This window comes from Oncorhynchus kisutch, linkage group LG24, assembly GCF_002021735.2.
Source record: "Oncorhynchus kisutch isolate 150728-3 linkage group LG24, Okis_V2, whole genome shotgun sequence".
Taxonomy (NCBI): Eukaryota; Metazoa; Chordata; class Actinopteri; order Salmoniformes; family Salmonidae; genus Oncorhynchus; species Oncorhynchus kisutch.
The window spans coordinates 18,691,476-18,711,138 of NC_034197.2; the positions used below are offsets into that span (position 1 = coordinate 18,691,476).

The window sequence follows — 19,663 nt, forward strand, 5'->3', positions numbered from 1 at the left end:
CACATTTTGCTGTGTTGCTGGTTTCTAATGGAAATGTAAGAAGTAAACTTCAAGTAAGGATGAGGCGTTTTATTTTCCCTTTCTTTGTACCTTTTAGCCTTGTAATGTTGGGCACAGAAGGTCAAGCTCATCTCCCGATACAAAATATCAGTTTGCTCAGAGAGTTGTGTCGTAACGTTGTATTGATTAATGTGACGACTGCTGCTCATCGAATGATGATTAACTGTTTATAATTACGTGATTAAACGAATCAGGTAATTATTAACTCGGTAACCTGGGGCACCATGGGAAAGTTTTTTTTTATTGAGTTTCTATTTTCCAAATGAACTCAAGGAATATCAGAATATCGATTTTACAACAGTCGCTAATTCATTAATTTTCTCTACAGACTCCTTCTGAACGTCGCATAATTTGTGAATCTGCACAAACCCGAGTCTCAGTAAATAAGGCCGTACCACACCAACTGAGTTGATTATTTATTTACTAACAAGCTAAACTGATAATATAAGGTACACATGCACAAACACACAGTCTAGGCTATTGAATATAACTTAGTACAATGAAACAGGTTCCTAGCGGGCCAACACAATATGAAACATTTTAAACAAAATGGGGATTTCAAAAGAGAGAGAAAGAGAAAGAGAGCACGAGAGAAAAGCACACTTGGGTACATTTGTCAACTTGCTTATTTTAACCCTAACGTTGCCCCGAACTGCCGCTCTTATGGGTCAGAATATAATGATGTAATCACGTGTTGAAGGTCTCCGATGGGTGTCTCTTCGTGGCCCGGGTTCCGACTTCTCTGATGACAGCACGTCTTCAGTTACCGGGTGTAGCTCTGTTTGTCCTCACGATGTCAGTGTCCTTTCTCTTAGTGGGCTGTTTTCTCACCCTTGCTCTGAAAGGGGGTCTTCAAAGGACGGCTAATCAGCCGTGTAGATGGTTCCAGCGTGGGAATGAAAGCAGTGTAGCCACACGATTCCTTGGAGAGCGGTAACTGGGTGGTCCTGTTTGAATTCACCCTCTTAGACACAGCTACTCATCCATAGCATAGATTGTAAAAAGGTTCCTTTGTCTTCTTCAACCTCGTGTTGAATTTTGGGTTTACAACTAATTCGAACCTTGGCTGAAGCTCGTGGTCACTTAGTCTGATATGTTCATTTTTACCTCACATGTTTTATACCCTTGGGTCAGAAATGGGCGTTCTCTGGGCATAACTAGTTACGAGGCAAGGTCTGGATTTTATTCAGATCCAATTAACTTCATATTTCATCTTTACAAAAACATTCTCTTTGATCTGGACATTTTCCACACAACGTACAGTATGCAAACCTCAAGTACATAGTGTGAAATCTCTTCAAGTTATGTTTTCTTTATAACGTCGTCATTTAACTTTTAATAGGATAACAAAAACAACATTCATTTTCATATTCCATCTATCGTCACTACTACCATTTTGGCTGACGAAACATATTGTCCCAAAGTCCTTTTATTGCATGTTACTGTTCAGAGGTAGATACTCCATAGGCCCAACATACATTCCATCCCTCCATACTGAGAGGACAAAGGGGATTTTGCTGCCTTAAGAGTTACAATGGACGGGAGGTGTCATTAAAAAAAACACCTCCATACCTCTCAATCTCTCCCCCTCTGTTGGGTGTGAGAGATATCTCTGTAGGATTATGGTCCACGGGAACCTGACCCAAACAGGCCTGTCATGACAGGAGCTATGTTGTAGAAGCAACATGTCATACAGAGAGAGCAAGCGAGAGAGACATGTTGTTAGTTCATTGTGCTGTCACTCAGCAACACCATAATGGGAAGCCGCCTCACATGGATCTACTAGCAGTTAAATGGAAGGTGTTCTCTGAACCAGAGGCCCTGGAGGGGTAATACGTCCTCCTGATACCCCCTGATATTTATAGAAGAAGAGACAGGACACTGAAAGCGATCTCCTAGACTCATTATTGCCTGCAGGAGAGGATCCATCTCAAAGACAGAGATTGGCTGAGGTTAATACATCTCGTCTAAATATCTCACTGCAGAATTCACTTCACCCTTCTTTTTTTTAAATGGCCGCTAAAAACAGGAGCGTGCGCTGAAAACCTGGTCCTTTTACAGCGCATCAAAGCATGGCTGTTGGTGTCGGCGGTGGGATCGTTTGTGCTGGGCTGATAAGTGCCCCTAGTGTAGGTGTGTAGAACAGCACTTAGCCTGCGGCGACGCCCAGGCAGAGCCACCCTGCACAGATTAAGATATCCATTGGATTAGCACAGCAGGAAGCGGCACTGGGGGTGGGCAGGGGGAGGGTGGCAGATGAGGGTGGCTGACGGCAGTTGCCAGCCAGGAAGAGGAGTGTGAGACGAGCCAGCTGCCAGCTGTTAGATTAGCGCAGGCAAATCCAGTTAACGAAGGTAGCATTGCCACGGCAATGCATCACTGCAAATGGATTCAGGAAGGAAGAAGGGGTTCAGAGTGAAAGTAACGGTGGGTTTAAATGCCACTAGGCCATTCCTTCTTGACCCTACTTTCACTGTGAACCCACACTACCCCCCTGCACATATGATGGAGCTTAGACTTTCTGTTTTTAATAACAGACACAATATAGTAATAGTCCCATCCTACGACATTTCATCAACGTTTCAATGAATCCAGGTCTTTACATTCACCTTTTTAGATATACCCAGTCCAAGATGGCAGTTTATGTATGTTAAATATTTGGGAAATTCAAAGACGCCTCGAAGCCCCACTGGATATATGGGAAGGATGCACTCTAGTTTTGTTTTGAGGCATTCTATCTGCTCCCTGGTGGTATGAACTGGCCTGAATGGAGATCAGTCAGTAATGGCTAAGAAGGAGATCCAATAGTACTGTAGTATCTGGGTCAATGTGTCTGTAATCCCACTTCCACGTCTCACCTTGTCAGCCCTCATTGTAGTGTAGACACTAACAGACACATACACACACACTCTCTCATGCACCCACACACAAATGCACAGACACACATGTATTTTCACTCACATAAATGGGTTAATAATTTTAGGCATGCACAATGTAGCTACAGAACAATGATTACAGAGAACCACAGTGGGTCACTGCTCTTTGGTAAATCTGCATTTAATTGCAAGCATCACAATCTCCTGGACCGGTGCTCACACAATAACAGTCCCTGCTGTAGTTCCTTGCTTGTTATGAGAACCTCCTCACAGCCTCATAAAATACATTAACATTTAAGAAGCAGCAGCTCTTAATGGGGCCTTCAGAGAGAGTTCAGACAACGGGAGATGAGGCAAAGCAGTGGGCCTGGGCTGACTCAGGCTCCTCCTCCTTTCCTCCTCCCTTCCCATGATTGGAGAAGATGAGAGGATGGGGTCAAATGGGCGATAATTTGTCCTGTGATAGTTGAATTGGTGTGAATGCATACGAGTGGGGCTCCTCTGTTTCCACTGTCGGCTCTCTCGCCTTGAGATGAATTGTGTAGGGTTCAGATTGTGTGAAATATGAGAGAGACTGACCCCACTGGCACCTGGTGAATTGATGGGGATTCAGGGCTGGGCTTCAGCGATGCTCCCATCACTCTCCTGCTCTGCTCACCTCAAATACCACCGGTTCGCTCTCTCAGTCGGAAAGACGAATATCAGAAATAATTAAGGGAAGCCCATTTAGCCTGGGCTTAAGGATGGCATTCTGAGGCACGGTCATTACCTCATCAAACTGAGGTGCTGCCTGTCAGGAGTAATTAGGGAAATGAGACTCCACCTGGGCTGAGAGAGTGTCTTCTTTTATGGGCAGTAGCCACATCATTGGTTGAGAATCCAACGGTTACCCCCACGATACAGTGACATGTAGTCTCTCATGACAGACTATAGCTGGCCAGGGCATGCAAGATTTGGTTCTGGGGAATTGAGGCACTGTGCTATGGGCCAGTGCCTATATTCTATGGGCTAATGTTGTGGCTACACCAGAGTCTCCTCAGCAGTAATTAGAACTGTTACTGAGGACTGTGTGGGTGATGATGGTCTCTGTGAAAGTCTCTATAGCATAGCATAATGAAGAGACCGTGTGTCTGTGACCAGGCTCACTGATCCCTCCCCAGTCTGCCTGACTGACTGCCAGCAGAACATCTACGAACTACACCATGATGGCCAATAAGGATAGGGTTTTAAAACCTATTAAAGTTCCTCTGTACCCTCGAACAAGGCAGTTAAACAAGAATTGCATCAGCTAATATGCAGTTGTTAAATGAACTGGCTGTTACCTAAGGCAATGATCTGGGATGGTGGCCAAATAAGGAGGTGATACTGATTATAGTCGTATTTTTATTAGCATCCAAACATTTGAATTATTCATGGTTTGTATCATAAAATGTTTGTTTTTTATGCCATCACTTTTAAGGTTTCTCCACATCTGTCCAACTACAGCCAACCTGACCGTCTATGGATGGTTGTTGAACGAATCGGCGAGGTGTGTAGGCTCAGTTGGTCGCTGTACATACGTAGATGCATTAGAATGTTGGGGGAAAAAACGATCCATCTCATTATTGAAAGCTTGTTGGCTGTAGTTGGATACACTGTATGTATTTAGTAAGTGTTGGGGCGTAATAGATGTGCATTTTATGAGGGATCATGTTATTTTCTTTCATCATATGAACTGTACAGTAACCTTACCCTTACCTGTTTCATTCAGTATTTTCTCATAATATGTATTTGTTTATTTCAGAATTTGGATCGATACAAGAAAAACAAGAAACAGTTCTACGACCAAGCCACAAAATCCAAAGCTCTTGTAAAGTAAGTAGAACCGCTTGTCCACCTGTATAGTTCTGTTCACATCCAGACTCTACAGTAAAACTTGCTACAATGTGCTACCTGTGGAAGTACAGTCCCCCTGTAGCACAACCCAACACCACAGACAAAGTGATTTACAATTGGTTTGCCCTGAAAAAGCTATAACACTTGAATGTGTTCTACTAGATCTATGATGGATCCATGTAGACTGTAGATCGATTTCTCATCTCGGCTTTGCTGTAAATTACACAGTGATTGTATACTAGTTCCTCCCTTTTTGTCTCCCAGTACAAATCACAGTAATTGATGTTGTTGTCGGAATGGTAGAAGAGTTTGTATACAACGAACCAACGAGTGATGTGCTTTTGGTTTCCATGGAGATTGAAGATGGCACTGTTGAAGATGGCGCCGGAGAAGATGGCTGCCGTTTCATGGGCTCTTAACCAAACGCGCTGTTTCATTAGTGTGTTCGCATTGTTTGTAACTTACTTTGTACATAATGTTGCTACTACCGTCTCTTATGACCAAAAAGTGCTTCTGGAAATCAGAACAGCGATTACTCACCTCGTACTGGATGAAGAATTTATCTTTAATGAGTCGGACGAGAGGGATTTACTCCAGACACCCGAACAGGCCCTCATCCCGTCATTCGCAGGAGAAAGAGACAGAAAAGATATCGCGGAAAGAGATCAGGGTGCCTTGTGAGGATCCTCTGGTGAGTGGCTAATCTGCCCTTGCCTTCCATACTACTGGCCTACTTACAGTCACTGGAAAATCAATTGTACGAACTAAAAGCATGCATATCCTACCAACGGGACATTAAAAACAGTAATATCTTATGTTTCACCGAGTTGTGGCTGAATGACGACATGAGTAAAATACAGCTGATGGGTTATACGCTGTATCGGCAGGATAGAACAGCAAAGTAAGACAAGGGGTGGCGGTCTCTGTATACGTGTAAACAACAGCTGGTGCAAAATATCTAAGGAAGTCTCAAGGTTTTGCTCGCCTGAGGTAGAGTCTCATGACAAGCTGTAGACCACACTATCTACCTAGAAAGTTTTCATCTGTATTTTTTTTAGCTGTCTCCATACCACCACAGACCGATGCTGTCACTAAGACCGCACTCAATGAGCTGTATACCGACATAAGCAGACAGGTAAACACTCATCCAGAGGTCGGCGCTCCTAGTGGCCGGGGACTTTAATGTCAGGAAACTTAAATCTGTCAGCATGTTAAATGTGCCACCAGAGGGGAAAAAAACTCTAGACAACCTTTACTCCACACACAGAGACGTATACAAAGCTCTCCCTCGCCCTCCATTTGGCAAATCTGACCATATTTATATCCTCCGGATTCCTGCTTACAAGCAACAATTAAAGCAGGAAGCACCAGTGACTTGTTCAATAGAAAAGTGGTTAGATGAAGCAGACGCTAAGCTAAAGGACTGTTTTGCTAGCACGGACTGGAATATGTTCCGGGATTCATCAGATGGCATTGAGGAGTACACCACATCAGTCACTGGCTTCATCAATAAGTGCATCGATGACGTCGTCCCCACAGTGACTGTAGGTACATACCCCAACCAGAAGCCATGGATTACAGGCAACAGCTGCACTGAGCTAAAGGGTAGAGCTGCAGCTTTCAAGGAGCGGCACTCTAACCCGGAAGCTTATAAGAAATCCCGCTATGCCGACAAACCATCAAACAGTTAAAGCATCAAAAAGGACTAAGATCGAAGGGCTTGCAAACTATTACAGACTACAAAGGGAAGCACAGCCGGGAGCTGCCCAGTGACACAAACCTACCAGATGAGCTAAATTACTTCTATGCTCGCTTTGAGGCAAGTAACACTAAAACATGCATGAGAGCACCAGCTGTTCCCGATGACTGTGTGATCACGCTCTCCGGAGCCAATGTGAATAAGAACTTTACACAGGTCAACATACACAAGGCACAGGCCAGACGAATTACCAGAACTTGTACTCCGAGAATGCACTGACCAATTGGCAAGGGTCTTCATTTTTTCAACCACTCCCTGTCTGAGTCGGTTATACCAACATGTTTCAAGCAGACAATCATAGTCCCTGTGCCCAACAACACTAATGCAACCTACCTAAATGACTACCGACCCGTAGCACACGTCTGTAGCCATGAAGTGCTTTGAAAGGCTGGTCATGGCTCACAACAACATTATCAACATCCATTATCCCAGAAACCCTAGACCCACTTCAATTTGCATACCACCCCAAAAGATCCACAGATGATGCAATCTATATTACACTCCACACTGCCCTTTCACACCTGGACAAAGGACCCCCCATTTAAGAATGCTATTCATTGACTACAGCTCAGCGTTCAACACCATATTACCCTCAAAGCTTATCACTAAGCTAAGGACCCTGGGACTAAACACCTCCCTCTGCAGCTGGATGCTGGACTTGCTGACAGGTCACCCCCAGGTGGTGAAGGTAGGTAACAACACATCCGCCATGCTGATCCTCAACACTGGGGCCCCTCGGGGGTGCATGCTCAGTCCCCTCCTGTACTCCCTGTTCACTCATGACTGCACAGCCAGGAACGACTCCAACACCATCATTAAGTTTGCCGATCACCAATAACGACGAGACAGCCTATAGGGAGAATATTCTGGCAGTGAGGTGCCAGAATAAAAACCTCTCCCTCAAAGTGATCAGGACTAAGGAGACGATTGTAGTGTTTTGTTGTTAGGAGCTCTCAAACAATAGCATGGCATTTTTTCGCAGTAATATCTACTGTAAATTGGACAGTGCAGTTATATTAACAAGAATCTAAGCTTTCAGCCGATATAAGACACTTATATGTACCGACATTTGTTGTTTCTCTAAAATCTGCGACGGTGACAAAAGGCGCTGCATGATTTACAACTGTCCCGTTGACGGGACGCCAATCCCTAAGAAGTTTTAACCTAACTGGGAAACATCTGTAGGTGTATTGGGCATCATAAGCTCCACCTCTGGTAAACTGGAGAATGACATATGTATGACAGGATCTATTCACCTGTGCCTGGGCTGGAGACTCAGACTAATGTTCCCGCTGAGCAAGTGGATATCTGAGACACATGGAATTAATGCAGATTAATAAAAATGTACACACTACACTCATTATGCCTATAGTGAATGTCAGTGTAAATACAATTCACCTCAACCTTACTTTTACACATGAGGAAATAACCTGCCCAGATAGCAATATTTTCTTCGCCATTAATTGTATCTTACCAGTTAAATGCAAACACCCCCCCCCCTGTGCAAAGTGCTGTAAACCTAATACGCTTTTAATTGTCAACTGTTTTATTAATCAATATTAAATAATGTCCTTTTCACCTGAAGAATTTTGAGAGGCTTGGAAATAGCTCACAAATGACAGTGAAGTTGTTGATTTATTTCAGAATAGGGAATCCTACAAATATCTGCCAAAATAATGTAAACACTTGAGTAAATGAGGGACACAAAGTATATTGAAAGCAGGTGCTTCCACACAGGTGTGGTTCCTGAGTTAATTAAGCAATTAACATCCCACCATGTGTAGTGGTCTTTATATGTACCACAGGAGAACCAAGAAATGAAGAGCGACACCACGGTTGTCTTTCTGGCTTTTATTGTGAAAAGACAGGACAGGAACACATCAGTCTCCAATTCACCATGTGAGTTGTTCTCTCTCAGTGTTTTCTCAGACTCACACAATCACATTCATACATAAAGCCATAATGTATAGTTTAAAATAATAACCAATCCTTAATACAAAGAATGTATAGTCTTAATTCTTAGACAATAGAGCCATACCTGCAATAGTATTGTGAAAAGACAGGACAGGAACACAGTCTAAGGAAGTTGTTCTACACAGGAGCATGAAGGTAAAACACATATCCTGTCTCACATCCCCAATACATTGCTATACATCCCCAATACATTGCTAGGTGCTTTCAGTGTTGACAGTATTAAAATACAACAAATCATGTACAAAAACACTGTAATACAAATAAGCCACAACATGAAATCGCCTTTAATCCATTCAGAGCTTAGATGGCTAAAACTACATTTACCATAATGCAACGCTAGCATCAGTCGGCAGCACAGCTAACCGTCTACATCACAGAAAGGCATGCTAGCTAGCAACAGCAGCACTTTTAGCACTCTGTAAACTATATTAATAACAACAATAACACTCTGAAAGTTACATGTTTCAATAGTCTCACACTCCCCTGTAACAATATCTACAGCATTAACCTTGGGATGTTTGATTTATTTCACGTTATGGACTTCTACAAAGGAGTAATCTGCAACACATACCTTTCTCTCTGTGTTTTTCTTGGACAGAGGAGAACGGGAGCTACGGGTAGTACCAGGTTGTTAGTAGGTGACGTAAGCATCTAGATGAAATAAAATACATTTAATTAAATAAAACCAGAAGATGTTAATATCATTCAGTTACTGTAGCTGCCTACTTAACATCAACAGGCAGCACTAGTAGCACAACAATTAAAAATAGACACCAAAAGTTGGCGATCATAGCGATCTGACTCCCCCCTTCTGTCTGTACTTGGAATATTCCTGTTTGTGGGCTTGGGCCACTGACCCTCAACCTGGTTGTACTGTTCTGCGTTGTGTAATATTCTAATAATTAGAAGTTTGATGGAATAACCATTTTAACTCACCTACACATGCTTAGGGTCCTTTATAAAAATGCTGGGCAGGCCATTATTTTCCATGATTTTGGCTATCATGACTATACCCCGGATGACAATGCCCCCAACCACAGGGCATGAGTGGTCACTGAATGGTTTGATGAGCATGAAAACGATAAAGACACCATGTTGGTGTTTCCTTTATTTAGGCAGTTGTCTGTATATTTAAATGTTGTGTCCAAATGAGAGCTTTCCTGATTAGCCTTATCACATATCCTACCAGTTTACTTGCCTTCCTTCTTATTTCTAATGCATTTACCATGGCATGTTTTTCAAAGACTGATCTCAATTCTGCACACTGTGCACATTACAGCGTTTACATGGTTAGGATGAGTATTGAACAGCTGGTCTTTCAATCCCATTGTAATCAGCTTAAACCTCTTTTTTTTTTAAACTTCGTTTACATGGTCCATCTTTCCAGGCGTTTTACTATACAACTTATAGAATTTCCCAGTAGAATAAAGCAATACCATAATGCTGTGCTATTTTGCCAGGGAGACCCTCGACTGTAGATATGGGAGCACAAGAGTAATCATCACAAGTGATGTTTTTATTCGTAACTAACTGCAGTGGGGGACAAAATGCCTATACCAGTATCACATCAGTAAATGAATGACCATTCAAAAGGCCTATACCAGTATCACATCAGTAAATGAATGACCATTCAAAAGGCCTATACCAGTATCACATCAGTAAATGAATGACCATTCAAAAGGCCTATACCAGTATCACATCAGTAAATGAATGACCATTCAAAAGGCCTATACCAGTATCACATCAGTAAATTAATGACCATTCAAAAGGCCTATACCAGTATCACATCAGTAAATGAATGACCATTCAAAAGGCCTATACCAGTATCACATCAGTAAATGAATGACCATTCAAAAGGCCTATACCAGTATCACATCAGTAAATGAATGACCATTCAAAAGGCCTTTACCAGTATCACATCAGTAAATAAATGACCATTCAAAAGGTCTATACCAGTATCACATCAGTAAATGAATGACCATTCAAAAGGCCTATACCAGTATCACATCAGTAAATGAATGACCATTCAAAAGGCCTTTACCAGTATCACATCAGTAAATAAATGACCATTCAAAAGGCCTATACCAGTATCACATCAGTAAATGAATGACCATTCAAAAGGCCTATACCAGTATCACATCAGTAAATGAATGACCATTCAAAAGGTCTATACCAGTATCACATCAGTAAATGAATGACCATTCAAAAGGCCTATACCAGTATCACATCAGTAAATGAATGACCATTCAAAAGGCCTATACCAGTATCACATCAGTAAATGAATGACCATTCAAAAGGCCTATACCAGTACCACATCAGTAAATGAATGACCATTCAAAAGGTCTATACCAGTATCACATCAGTAAATGAATGACCATTCAAAAGGTCTATACCAGTATCACATCAGTAAATGAATGACCATTCAAAAGGCCTATACCAGTACCACTTCAGTAAATGAATGACCATTCAAAAGTTTAAAAAATAGAGAGGAGTAGCAGTACAATCTGAGATAAACATTTTCAAATGCACTATAGTCTTTAGGGAAAGTCAGCTCTTCTCTCTTCTGCATGTGTAAATTAAGCAGTGTGTATAAGCATGGTGGCAGGTGGTTAGGGACTGCTGTTCTCCTTGCATACTCTGTGCTAACCTTGCTCCTCGCTGCAAACTACTGAAGGCCTCTAATCAGGGATTTGAGCTTCTAAGCTCATGCGAGCGTGTTGCCATCTGATGCCACGTCAGCCAGGAAGAGACTCCCTCCCAGGCAGGAGACATGGCAACGCACGCTCCCATCAGATGGCAATACGATCAGAGCGAGATCTCTCTTCCGTAAGTGTTCGTACCCTGTCTCCAGTACAGTGATGGTCTCAGACAGTGTTTTTTCGGTGCTATGGCTTTGTAGAACCTTCCAGTGTCTCCTATTCCAGTTTTGGCCAACCAGGTGAAGGTTAGATTGAGTGAAGACTAAGGATATCAAAAGAAGACAGTTGCAGTTGGGCTGGGGGAAGGGTTAGGGTGGAATGGAGGCCAGGATGTGGTCAGGGCTAGGGTGGAATGGAGGCCAGGATGTGGTCAGGGTTAGGGTGGAATGGATGCCAGGATGTGGTCAGGGTTAGGGTGGAATGGAGGCCAGGATCGGGTCAGGGTTAGGGTGGAATGGAAGCCAGGATGTGGTCAGAGTTAGGGTGGAATGGAGGCCAGGATGTGGTCAGGGTTAGGGTGGAATGGAGGTCAGGATGTGGTCAGGGTTAGGGTGGAATAGAGGCCAGGATGTGGTCAGGGTTAGGGTGGAATGGAGGCCAGGATGTGGTCAGGGTTAGGGTGGAATGGAGGCCAGGATGTGGTCAGGGTTAGGGTGGAATGGAGGCCAGGATGTGGTCAGGATTAGGGTGGAATAGAGGCCAGGATGTGGTCAGGGTTAGGGTGGAATGAAGGCCAGGATGTGGTCAGGGTTAGGGTGGAATGGAGTCCAGGATGTGGTCAGGGTTAGGGTGGAATGGAGGCCAGGATGTGGTCAGGGTTAGGGTGGAATAGAGGCCAGGATGTGGTCAGGGTTAGGGTGGAATGGAGTCCAAGATGTGGTCAGGGTTAGGGTGGAATAGAGGCCAGGATGTGGTCAGGGTTAGGGTGGAATAGAGACCAGGATGTGGTCAGGGTTAGGGTGGAATGGAGGCCAGGATGTGGTCAGGGTTAGGGTGGAATAGAGGCCAGGATGTGGTCAGGGTTAGGGTGGAATGGAGTCCAGGATGTGGTCAGGGGTTATGCAGCAAGACTGGGTCTAAGGTTACACTCTCAGAAAAAAGGGTTCCAAAAGGATTCTCCGGCTTTCCCTATGGGAAAAAACCTTTGCGGAACCCTATTGGGTTTCAGGTAGAATCCGTTGGTTTCCATGTAGAACCCGTTGGTTTCCATGTAGAACTATTTTGGGTTCCAAAAAAGGTTATACCTGGAACCAAAAGGGTTGCTCAAAGGGTTCTCCCCACAGGGACAGTCTAGGTTCTAGATAGCACCTTTTTTTCTGAGAGTGTAGAGTATTGAATTGGGCTACAAGGCTTGGGCTGTGTTTGCATACTGTAAATTGTCATTTTCCTGAGCTGTACCACCAGAGCTTAAGCAGACAGTGGCAGTTTGCCGGGCTCCTACCTGCCAGCCTCCTCCACGGTGTGATGTTTTAATCCAGGTTTTAATCCCTAGACTTGGAGAAGGTTTGCCAGGAGCGTCCTGTCCCTGCTTGTCTTCCTTGTGTGCACGCTGATGCCTTGTCTCAGCTGCAGCTCCCCAAGCCCCAACTCTCCTGGAGCATGACAAGGCTGCTCTCTTATATCTTTCACTCTCTGTCCCTCACTGCTTCCTGACTTCACTCCCTCTCTAGCACACAGAGCAGAGCACAGGGCACTCAAAACCTAGTGCCCATCGTCTTCTTGCTGTTTTATCTCTCATATCAGACATGACCTATCTGACAGATACTTTACCTATTTGAAGTCTTCAATTGAAGAGAGATAATGTGCTGTATTGTGACAGGTAAAGTGAAGTAGTTCTCAAAGCACTCCGTAGTTTGTAGCCGTCTTGGAGTGTGGCTGTTAGAGTGCTGTGTTGTGATTGTAATGTAATGCACACCTTATGAGCCGCCCTGACAAAGGTGTGTATCTTTGATGGAACAGCCTTGCTGGCTGCACCATAATCAGCTTGGCAACATGCCAAGGCACCGCAGACCTTTCTGAGGTAAACAGAAAAGCATTGGTATTGAGGAGCTCCCCTCTGTGAAAATGAAAGGCAACACAGAACTAGCTGTATACGAGCTGTTGTGTGGTATTGATATTAAGAAAATGGTATGTACAGTGGTAGGTGCGCTACCGTTCAAAAGTTTGGGGTCACTTAGAAATGTCCTTGTTTTTGAAAGAAAAACTCATTTTTTGTCCATTATAATAACATCAAATTGATCAGAAATACAGTATAGACATTGTTAATATTGTAAATGACTATTGTAGCTGGAAACTATTGTAGTTGATTTTCGTTATGGAATATCTATATAGGCGTACAAAGGCTCATTATCAGCAACCATCACTCCTGTGTTCCAATGGCACGTTGTGTTAGCTAATCCAAGTTTATAATTTTAAAAGGCTAACTGATCAATAGAAAACCCTTTTGCAATTATGTTAACACAGCTGAAAACTGTTGTTCTGATTAAAGAAGCAATACAACTGGCCTTCTTTAGACTAATTGAGTATCTGGAGCATCAGCATTACATGCTCAAAATGGCCAGAAACAATTAACTTTCTTCTGAAACTCGTCAGTCTATTCTTGTTCTGAGAAATGAAGGCTATTCCAGGCGAGAAATTGCCAAGAAACTGAAGATCTCATTCAACGCTGTGTATTACTCCCTTCACAGAACAGCACAAACTGACTCTAACCTGAATAGAAAGAGGAGTGGGAGGCCCCGGTGCACAACTGAGAGGACAAGAGGACAAGTACATTAGATAGTCTAGTTTGAGAAACAGATGCCTCACAAGTCCTTAACTGGCAGCTTCATTAAATAGGACCCGCAAAACACCAGTCTCAATGTCAACAATGAAGATGCGACTCTGGGATGCTGGCCTTCTAGGCCTTTTCTTTCAAAAACAAGGACATTTCTACGTGACCCCAAACTTTTGAATGGTAGTGTGTATTAGGATGAACTATGTCGAGAATACAGTATATACATACACAGTGAGTAAACAGTATATAAACAAAATATGAGGTGTCCAGCGTTCAGTCACAGTGAGCTAGCTACTGCTAACAACAGTGGCCAATTAGTTAGCTCCAGACAGACGTTGCTCTTGTTGTTCTTGCTGCTGGTGTTATGGCCTCTCAGAGAAAAAGCCCTCATTATAGAAGACACAGGCTGTCCAGGGAGTGTAAAACTGGCAGTCATCACTGGCTGACCACACACATGGACCAGCTCTGAGCCCACTCTCCTCTCCTTTGCTGCTGTAGCACGGTAACACCACTATAACTACCATCATACAGTACCACAGCTGTTGTTCATGATCATTCATGATACAGTAGTCTTGTGCTAACAGCAGCAATGCTGTAAGTGTCATCCATAAAAGATGACTATTTAGTAGAAGTCATAAGGATTCTGATTTTGACACACACCTCTTCCCTGTAATTGTGGTTCAAATGAAAGAGACATAAAAAAAGATTCTGTCAACCTTGTGATCCATGACACAGTGGTGAATTATACAGCTGGACCAGTCCTTTACAGCAAATGACACCATGGTAAAACCAGGACTATGCCACCTCACTACACTGTGTGTGTATGTATGTGTGTGTGAGCTAGACTGGATAAACATGACTTTGAAGGGGACATTCCATTGGAGAGGTGACCCCCTCCAGGTTAGGATGTGAATCTTTACATGCGAGACAGACACTTACATGCGACTCTAACCCAGAGGTCTAACAAGTCAGGCCTCTGCGGTAGTAATTGTCAGCGGTGTCAGAACCCTGCCTGTATTTGACCTGAGCCCTCAGCGGTCTGCCTCTGGCCCCTTCAGACCTGACAGGCTTAAGTGGTCGGAGCATCGTGTGGAGAAGAGGAGAGGAGGGAGAGGGGCCAGGCAGGTGAGATTGGCTGGGGGGGAGTGGAGGAGGAGGATAGAGAAGGAGGAGAATGTAGGGAGAGTGAGGGAGAGGAGGCCTGCGCTGCCCACCTCAGCTCAGTCAATGTGAAAGCTGTCAGAGCTGGGGCCTCTAGTTAATTTCAGCCCCTTCTGAATTCTCTTGCAGATAAAGTTTGGTGGATTTACAGTGTAAATCCAGTGTGATTAATTTATTTATCTGCCTATTGCAGTAATCTGCTGTGGCTTGGCTGAGGATGGCAGAGCAGAGTTATCTCAAGGCGGTACAGTAGCTACTCTCTCTGTGATTTGAGCGAGCGCTGGTTGCCCACAACAGCAGCTGTATAGAGATACCGGTGCCTCTCCTCTCGGACTCCATCTGATAGCACCTGAAGCACTATGAGCTGCAGACCTAGCACACACATGACCTCTGCCCTCTCTGTCTCTAGCCAATTACATCCAACACACTCTCTTTGGAGTTTCTGTGTGTTTGTGCTGCTTAGCATTTCCATTGATTAGATTCCAATCTCTTCCTTGAATATGCACATTGCAGGCTTGCTAATGGAACCTTTTGTAGTAGTTGTTTTTCTTATTCCCATTTGATTTCTAGTCTTTCATTTCTCATTTTGCCTATCTAAGCTCGGCGTACTTTCAGAAGTTGGCCTTTGTTCTGCCACTGCACGTTTGCTGGAGGAGACAAAAAATAATGGGAATCGACAGTAATTAAGGCCTAATCTCTCAGTGTTCCGTTATATTTACTCACAGATTTTGAATTCAGAAATTAATGCTCATATGCATGGCCTGCTCCGCTCAAAGTGGCATAATCGGCTCAGTTAATATTTTTTATTTAAGGCCTCACCTTCAATTTGGTTCAATTCGGTTCAGCTTTGGCTGCTGCAAACCAATTTTCTGCTTCAGGCCCCTTTAATAAACCTCCTGCACTGTCAGGAGCTTTTCCTTCCCTGATGAAGGCAGTTTATTTTAAATTAAAGGAGAGTTCCTTATCTTCCCAGCACAAAAAACAGCGCTGCTTTAGTCTTTTTCTCTGCTCCTAGTGTGATTAAACAGAGGAAGGAAGAGCTTCAGCAGTGGGTAAAACAGGGGGATCTGATACGCAAAGGCATCATCCCTTAAACATGGATTGATGGAGCTTTCTCTTCCTTCTCTTGACTGTTCAGATAAGACAAGCAACTCACAAGGAAACGCTAGCGATAGCATATCGCTCTGCTGTTTAGTGATATGCTGTGTGATGTGATGGTAGCATTGGATGAGCTTTAATTGAAATGCCGGGGTTGACTCAAAGCTGAGCCCGGGCTTTAATTTGGGTTTCAATTAAGCGCAGTGTCAAACGGTCCTCTGATAGTAGCAGTTGGAGTGCAGGGCAGCAGCCGCGGAGCGGATGGGAGGGTTTAACGCACATGACTCTGCTTAATCAATCAAATTTCATTAAGCATGGCAACCTGGCAATGAATCTGCCACAGAGCTCCATCAGCGAGGGACAGGAATGCAGAGACCAATTATGTTACATATCACATATCATATTACAACAAGCTAATCCAATCTGTGAAATCAGTCTGATTTGATCAACTCAACTTGATTCGTTGAATTAGGAAGGATTTATCCCTATTTTCACCATTTCTAATCTGTAGCGGTGCGTTAGTTGTGGTAGATAGATGGAGGTGGTACTGTAGTGTACTAAGCACCCCCCCATGTTAAAGTCAACATCTTCGGTAGACACAACCACACACCATTGGCTCTGTGTCTACAGGAATCTGGAGGCTCAGTGACATCACTGCTAAAAGATTGCCAGGGTGACTGTGTTTCCCTGCCTCCTCCTCCTCCTCCTCCTCCAGTTGCGGTATCAGGTTATTTATCATCGTTGTGTTAGTCAATGCCACGCTTGTCACAGGCTCTATTAATAAATATCCTCTCTGCTGGTAATTCAGTTTAACCTGTCTCTTCCCATACATTCATTCCACTAAAGTGTCCACAGGATGGGGAGGGAGACATGGGGGATGGGGGATGTTGGTATGTGTTTCTGTGTATTGCTATGTAATGTGGAGTCTGTGTGTGTTTCTGTGTATTGGTATGTAATGTGGAGTCTGAGTGTGTGTTTATGTGAAACGGGGGGCTTCCTATTCAGGCACAATGTGGAAACAGTTTCATTTGAGATGATTCAAAAATAGCAGAAAAGTTCAGATGGTCATGGGTTGTCATCTAGCTTCCTTAACTTACACCATTTTATTCCCTTAAAGTATCCTTCACGTCAATCACCTGAAGTGTTTTTCAGAAAACTGCAATGTCACTGATCATACACTGTAGTAATGTTACATATGTTGCTGGTTGTGTTCTCATAAAAATCATGAAACTGTATCTCTTTGATGACCTCTGGGCTGACCCGTGACCTGTGACCTGTCTGTGTGTGTCCACAGAGCGAGGAACACAGAGTCTGTGTGCATCAACCTGCAGTCCCAGATCCTCAACTGCTACAAGGAGAACCGGGAGCAGACACTGCAATGCTCTGACCTGGCCAAAACGTACATGCAGTGCATTGACGCAGCCAAGAAGGTCAGTGTTCACTATAGGCTCTGACTCAGTGGATGCATGGGGGTTTTCATGGCTTCTTTCTACACAAATACTATTATATAGACCCTTCACCTGTTCATATTTTTTGGTTTAACCAGAGGATATTTTTTCCCATCCTGTAAAGATACAACTTTATTTGTGTCCTTGTTCCAAATGACCTGGTTTAGGGTTACGGTTATACAGAAGTCAAGGTAAAGATGTTTCTAGCATCTCTACCCCCAAGTCAAATCTGGCTGGTTAGAGTCTTCTGCCTCTTCTTCACAAGAGTACTACCCCTATAAGATATATATCTACCTAGAACCCTCTATGTAAGGTTCTTCAAAGAACCCCCTGTAGATACTGTAATTATACCTACATTAGAACCATCTATGACGGTTTCTTCCTAGAACTATGTGAACAGTTCCACCAGCCTTATCACCCTTTAAAATTACATTCTTTATGACAATGCATTACATATATCATGAGGCCTTTCTTTGAGGGCATAGTTATACCCTAACACAATGGTGTTAGGAATCTCCTGGTTTACAGGCCACATCAGGTGCTGCAAGTCACATTATGCTGGCTTGCAAAGTGATGTGTAACTCCTATTGGAATCCAGCTAGAGGTAAGATATCCAATAAGTGGATTTTTTTAAATCACCCACAACCTGCATTCAGAACGACTGCCAGGGTTAGGAACATTGTGAGGAGTCTACCTAAGCCATTTAAACTGCAACAACCATTTAATAATGGGTTCAATAAGTTAAACTACTAACTGCAACCAATCAATGTACATGCAAAAACACAGATATTAAAACAAACAATTCTGAAAATCACCATCCAATAGGGCATGCTGGGAAATATGATATAAGGTTCTATGTAGAACCCTTATTGCCTTCCAAAGAGTCCTTCTTGCTTTCCAAAGAATCATCAAAGAACCCTTTCTTCCAAAAACGTTTCTAAGGATAATTAAAGGTTCTGTCCCATAGGGATCACAACGTTGTACCTGTACTGTTATGCCATCTATGAGCGCACGGTCAGCGCCATTGAGACAGATACGTTATGATCTCTATACATCTCTATGAGACAGTGGGACAGAGAATGAGGACGTGGATAGAATCTTGTTTCTTATGATTATCAGTAAAATGAACACATTTATAAAATATTGATTACTATGTATATCTTTGTAAGACTATATGACCGCTTTGTAGTAGTTAGAAGGTCTACTTCCCTGCTTTTGAGAGGAGCTGGCTTGTCACGTTGGTATGAAGAGATTTGGGAGACAGGAATGCGTAGTAGTTATTTTTATTGTACCCAAATTACAACGTGCCGTGTAAAGGCGCTGGGACTAAGACCAAACAAACACGTAACAAAAACACAGGGTTGAAACCCAAACAAAAGAGCGAGGAGTACCTCGAATAAATAACACAAGCGCACAATGATTATCACATGGGACGAGACCTGTAATCATCTGCGCAATCCACAAGGGCACCAAAGCCCAAAACACATAGCACAGGTACTCACACGCACCAAAGGACATTGTAACAATAATCGACAGCCCAATAGAAACCAAAGGGCACACTTATACAAGTACTAATCAGTGGGAATAGGGGACAGGTGTTCATGATGAAAGTTCCAGAGGGATTCGTGACATGGCTACTGTATCGGGAGACTTCCATTAACTGTGCTAAGCTAACAATATGGCAAGTTCAATAATCTCCAAACTGCAACCAGACATAAAAATGGTATCTGTGAGTTTGTTTGACTCTGGTTCCAGACCATGTCTACATCAAACAGGCATCAGAGTCAGACATTGATAGGAAACCGTTAGGACAGAGATCTATGAACTCAGAATGTTCAGCAAATTCATCTATTTTTAATGCATTGCTCACCTAGTTTTAAAGGGATACTGCAAGATTTCGAGAGACTGGGTAAGTAGAGAAACCACCTAAATCTTTAAAT

The 19,663-nt window shown here is 43.3% G+C and overlaps 1 protein-coding gene across 1 annotated transcript in view; it reads left to right on the top strand.

Moving 5' to 3' along the window:
• LOC116357031 (MICOS complex subunit mic25a-like) overlaps positions 1-19,663 on the top strand; it is a 50,009-nt gene that overhangs the window by 19,640 nt on the left and 10,706 nt on the right. Inside the window, exons 2-3 of the mRNA XM_031804352.1 lie at positions 4,720-4,790; positions 17,570-17,705. Of these exons, the coding sequence (XP_031660212.1) occupies positions 4,720-4,790; positions 17,570-17,705 (207 nt within the window). The remainder of the gene's footprint in view (positions 1-4,719; positions 4,791-17,569; positions 17,706-19,663) is intronic.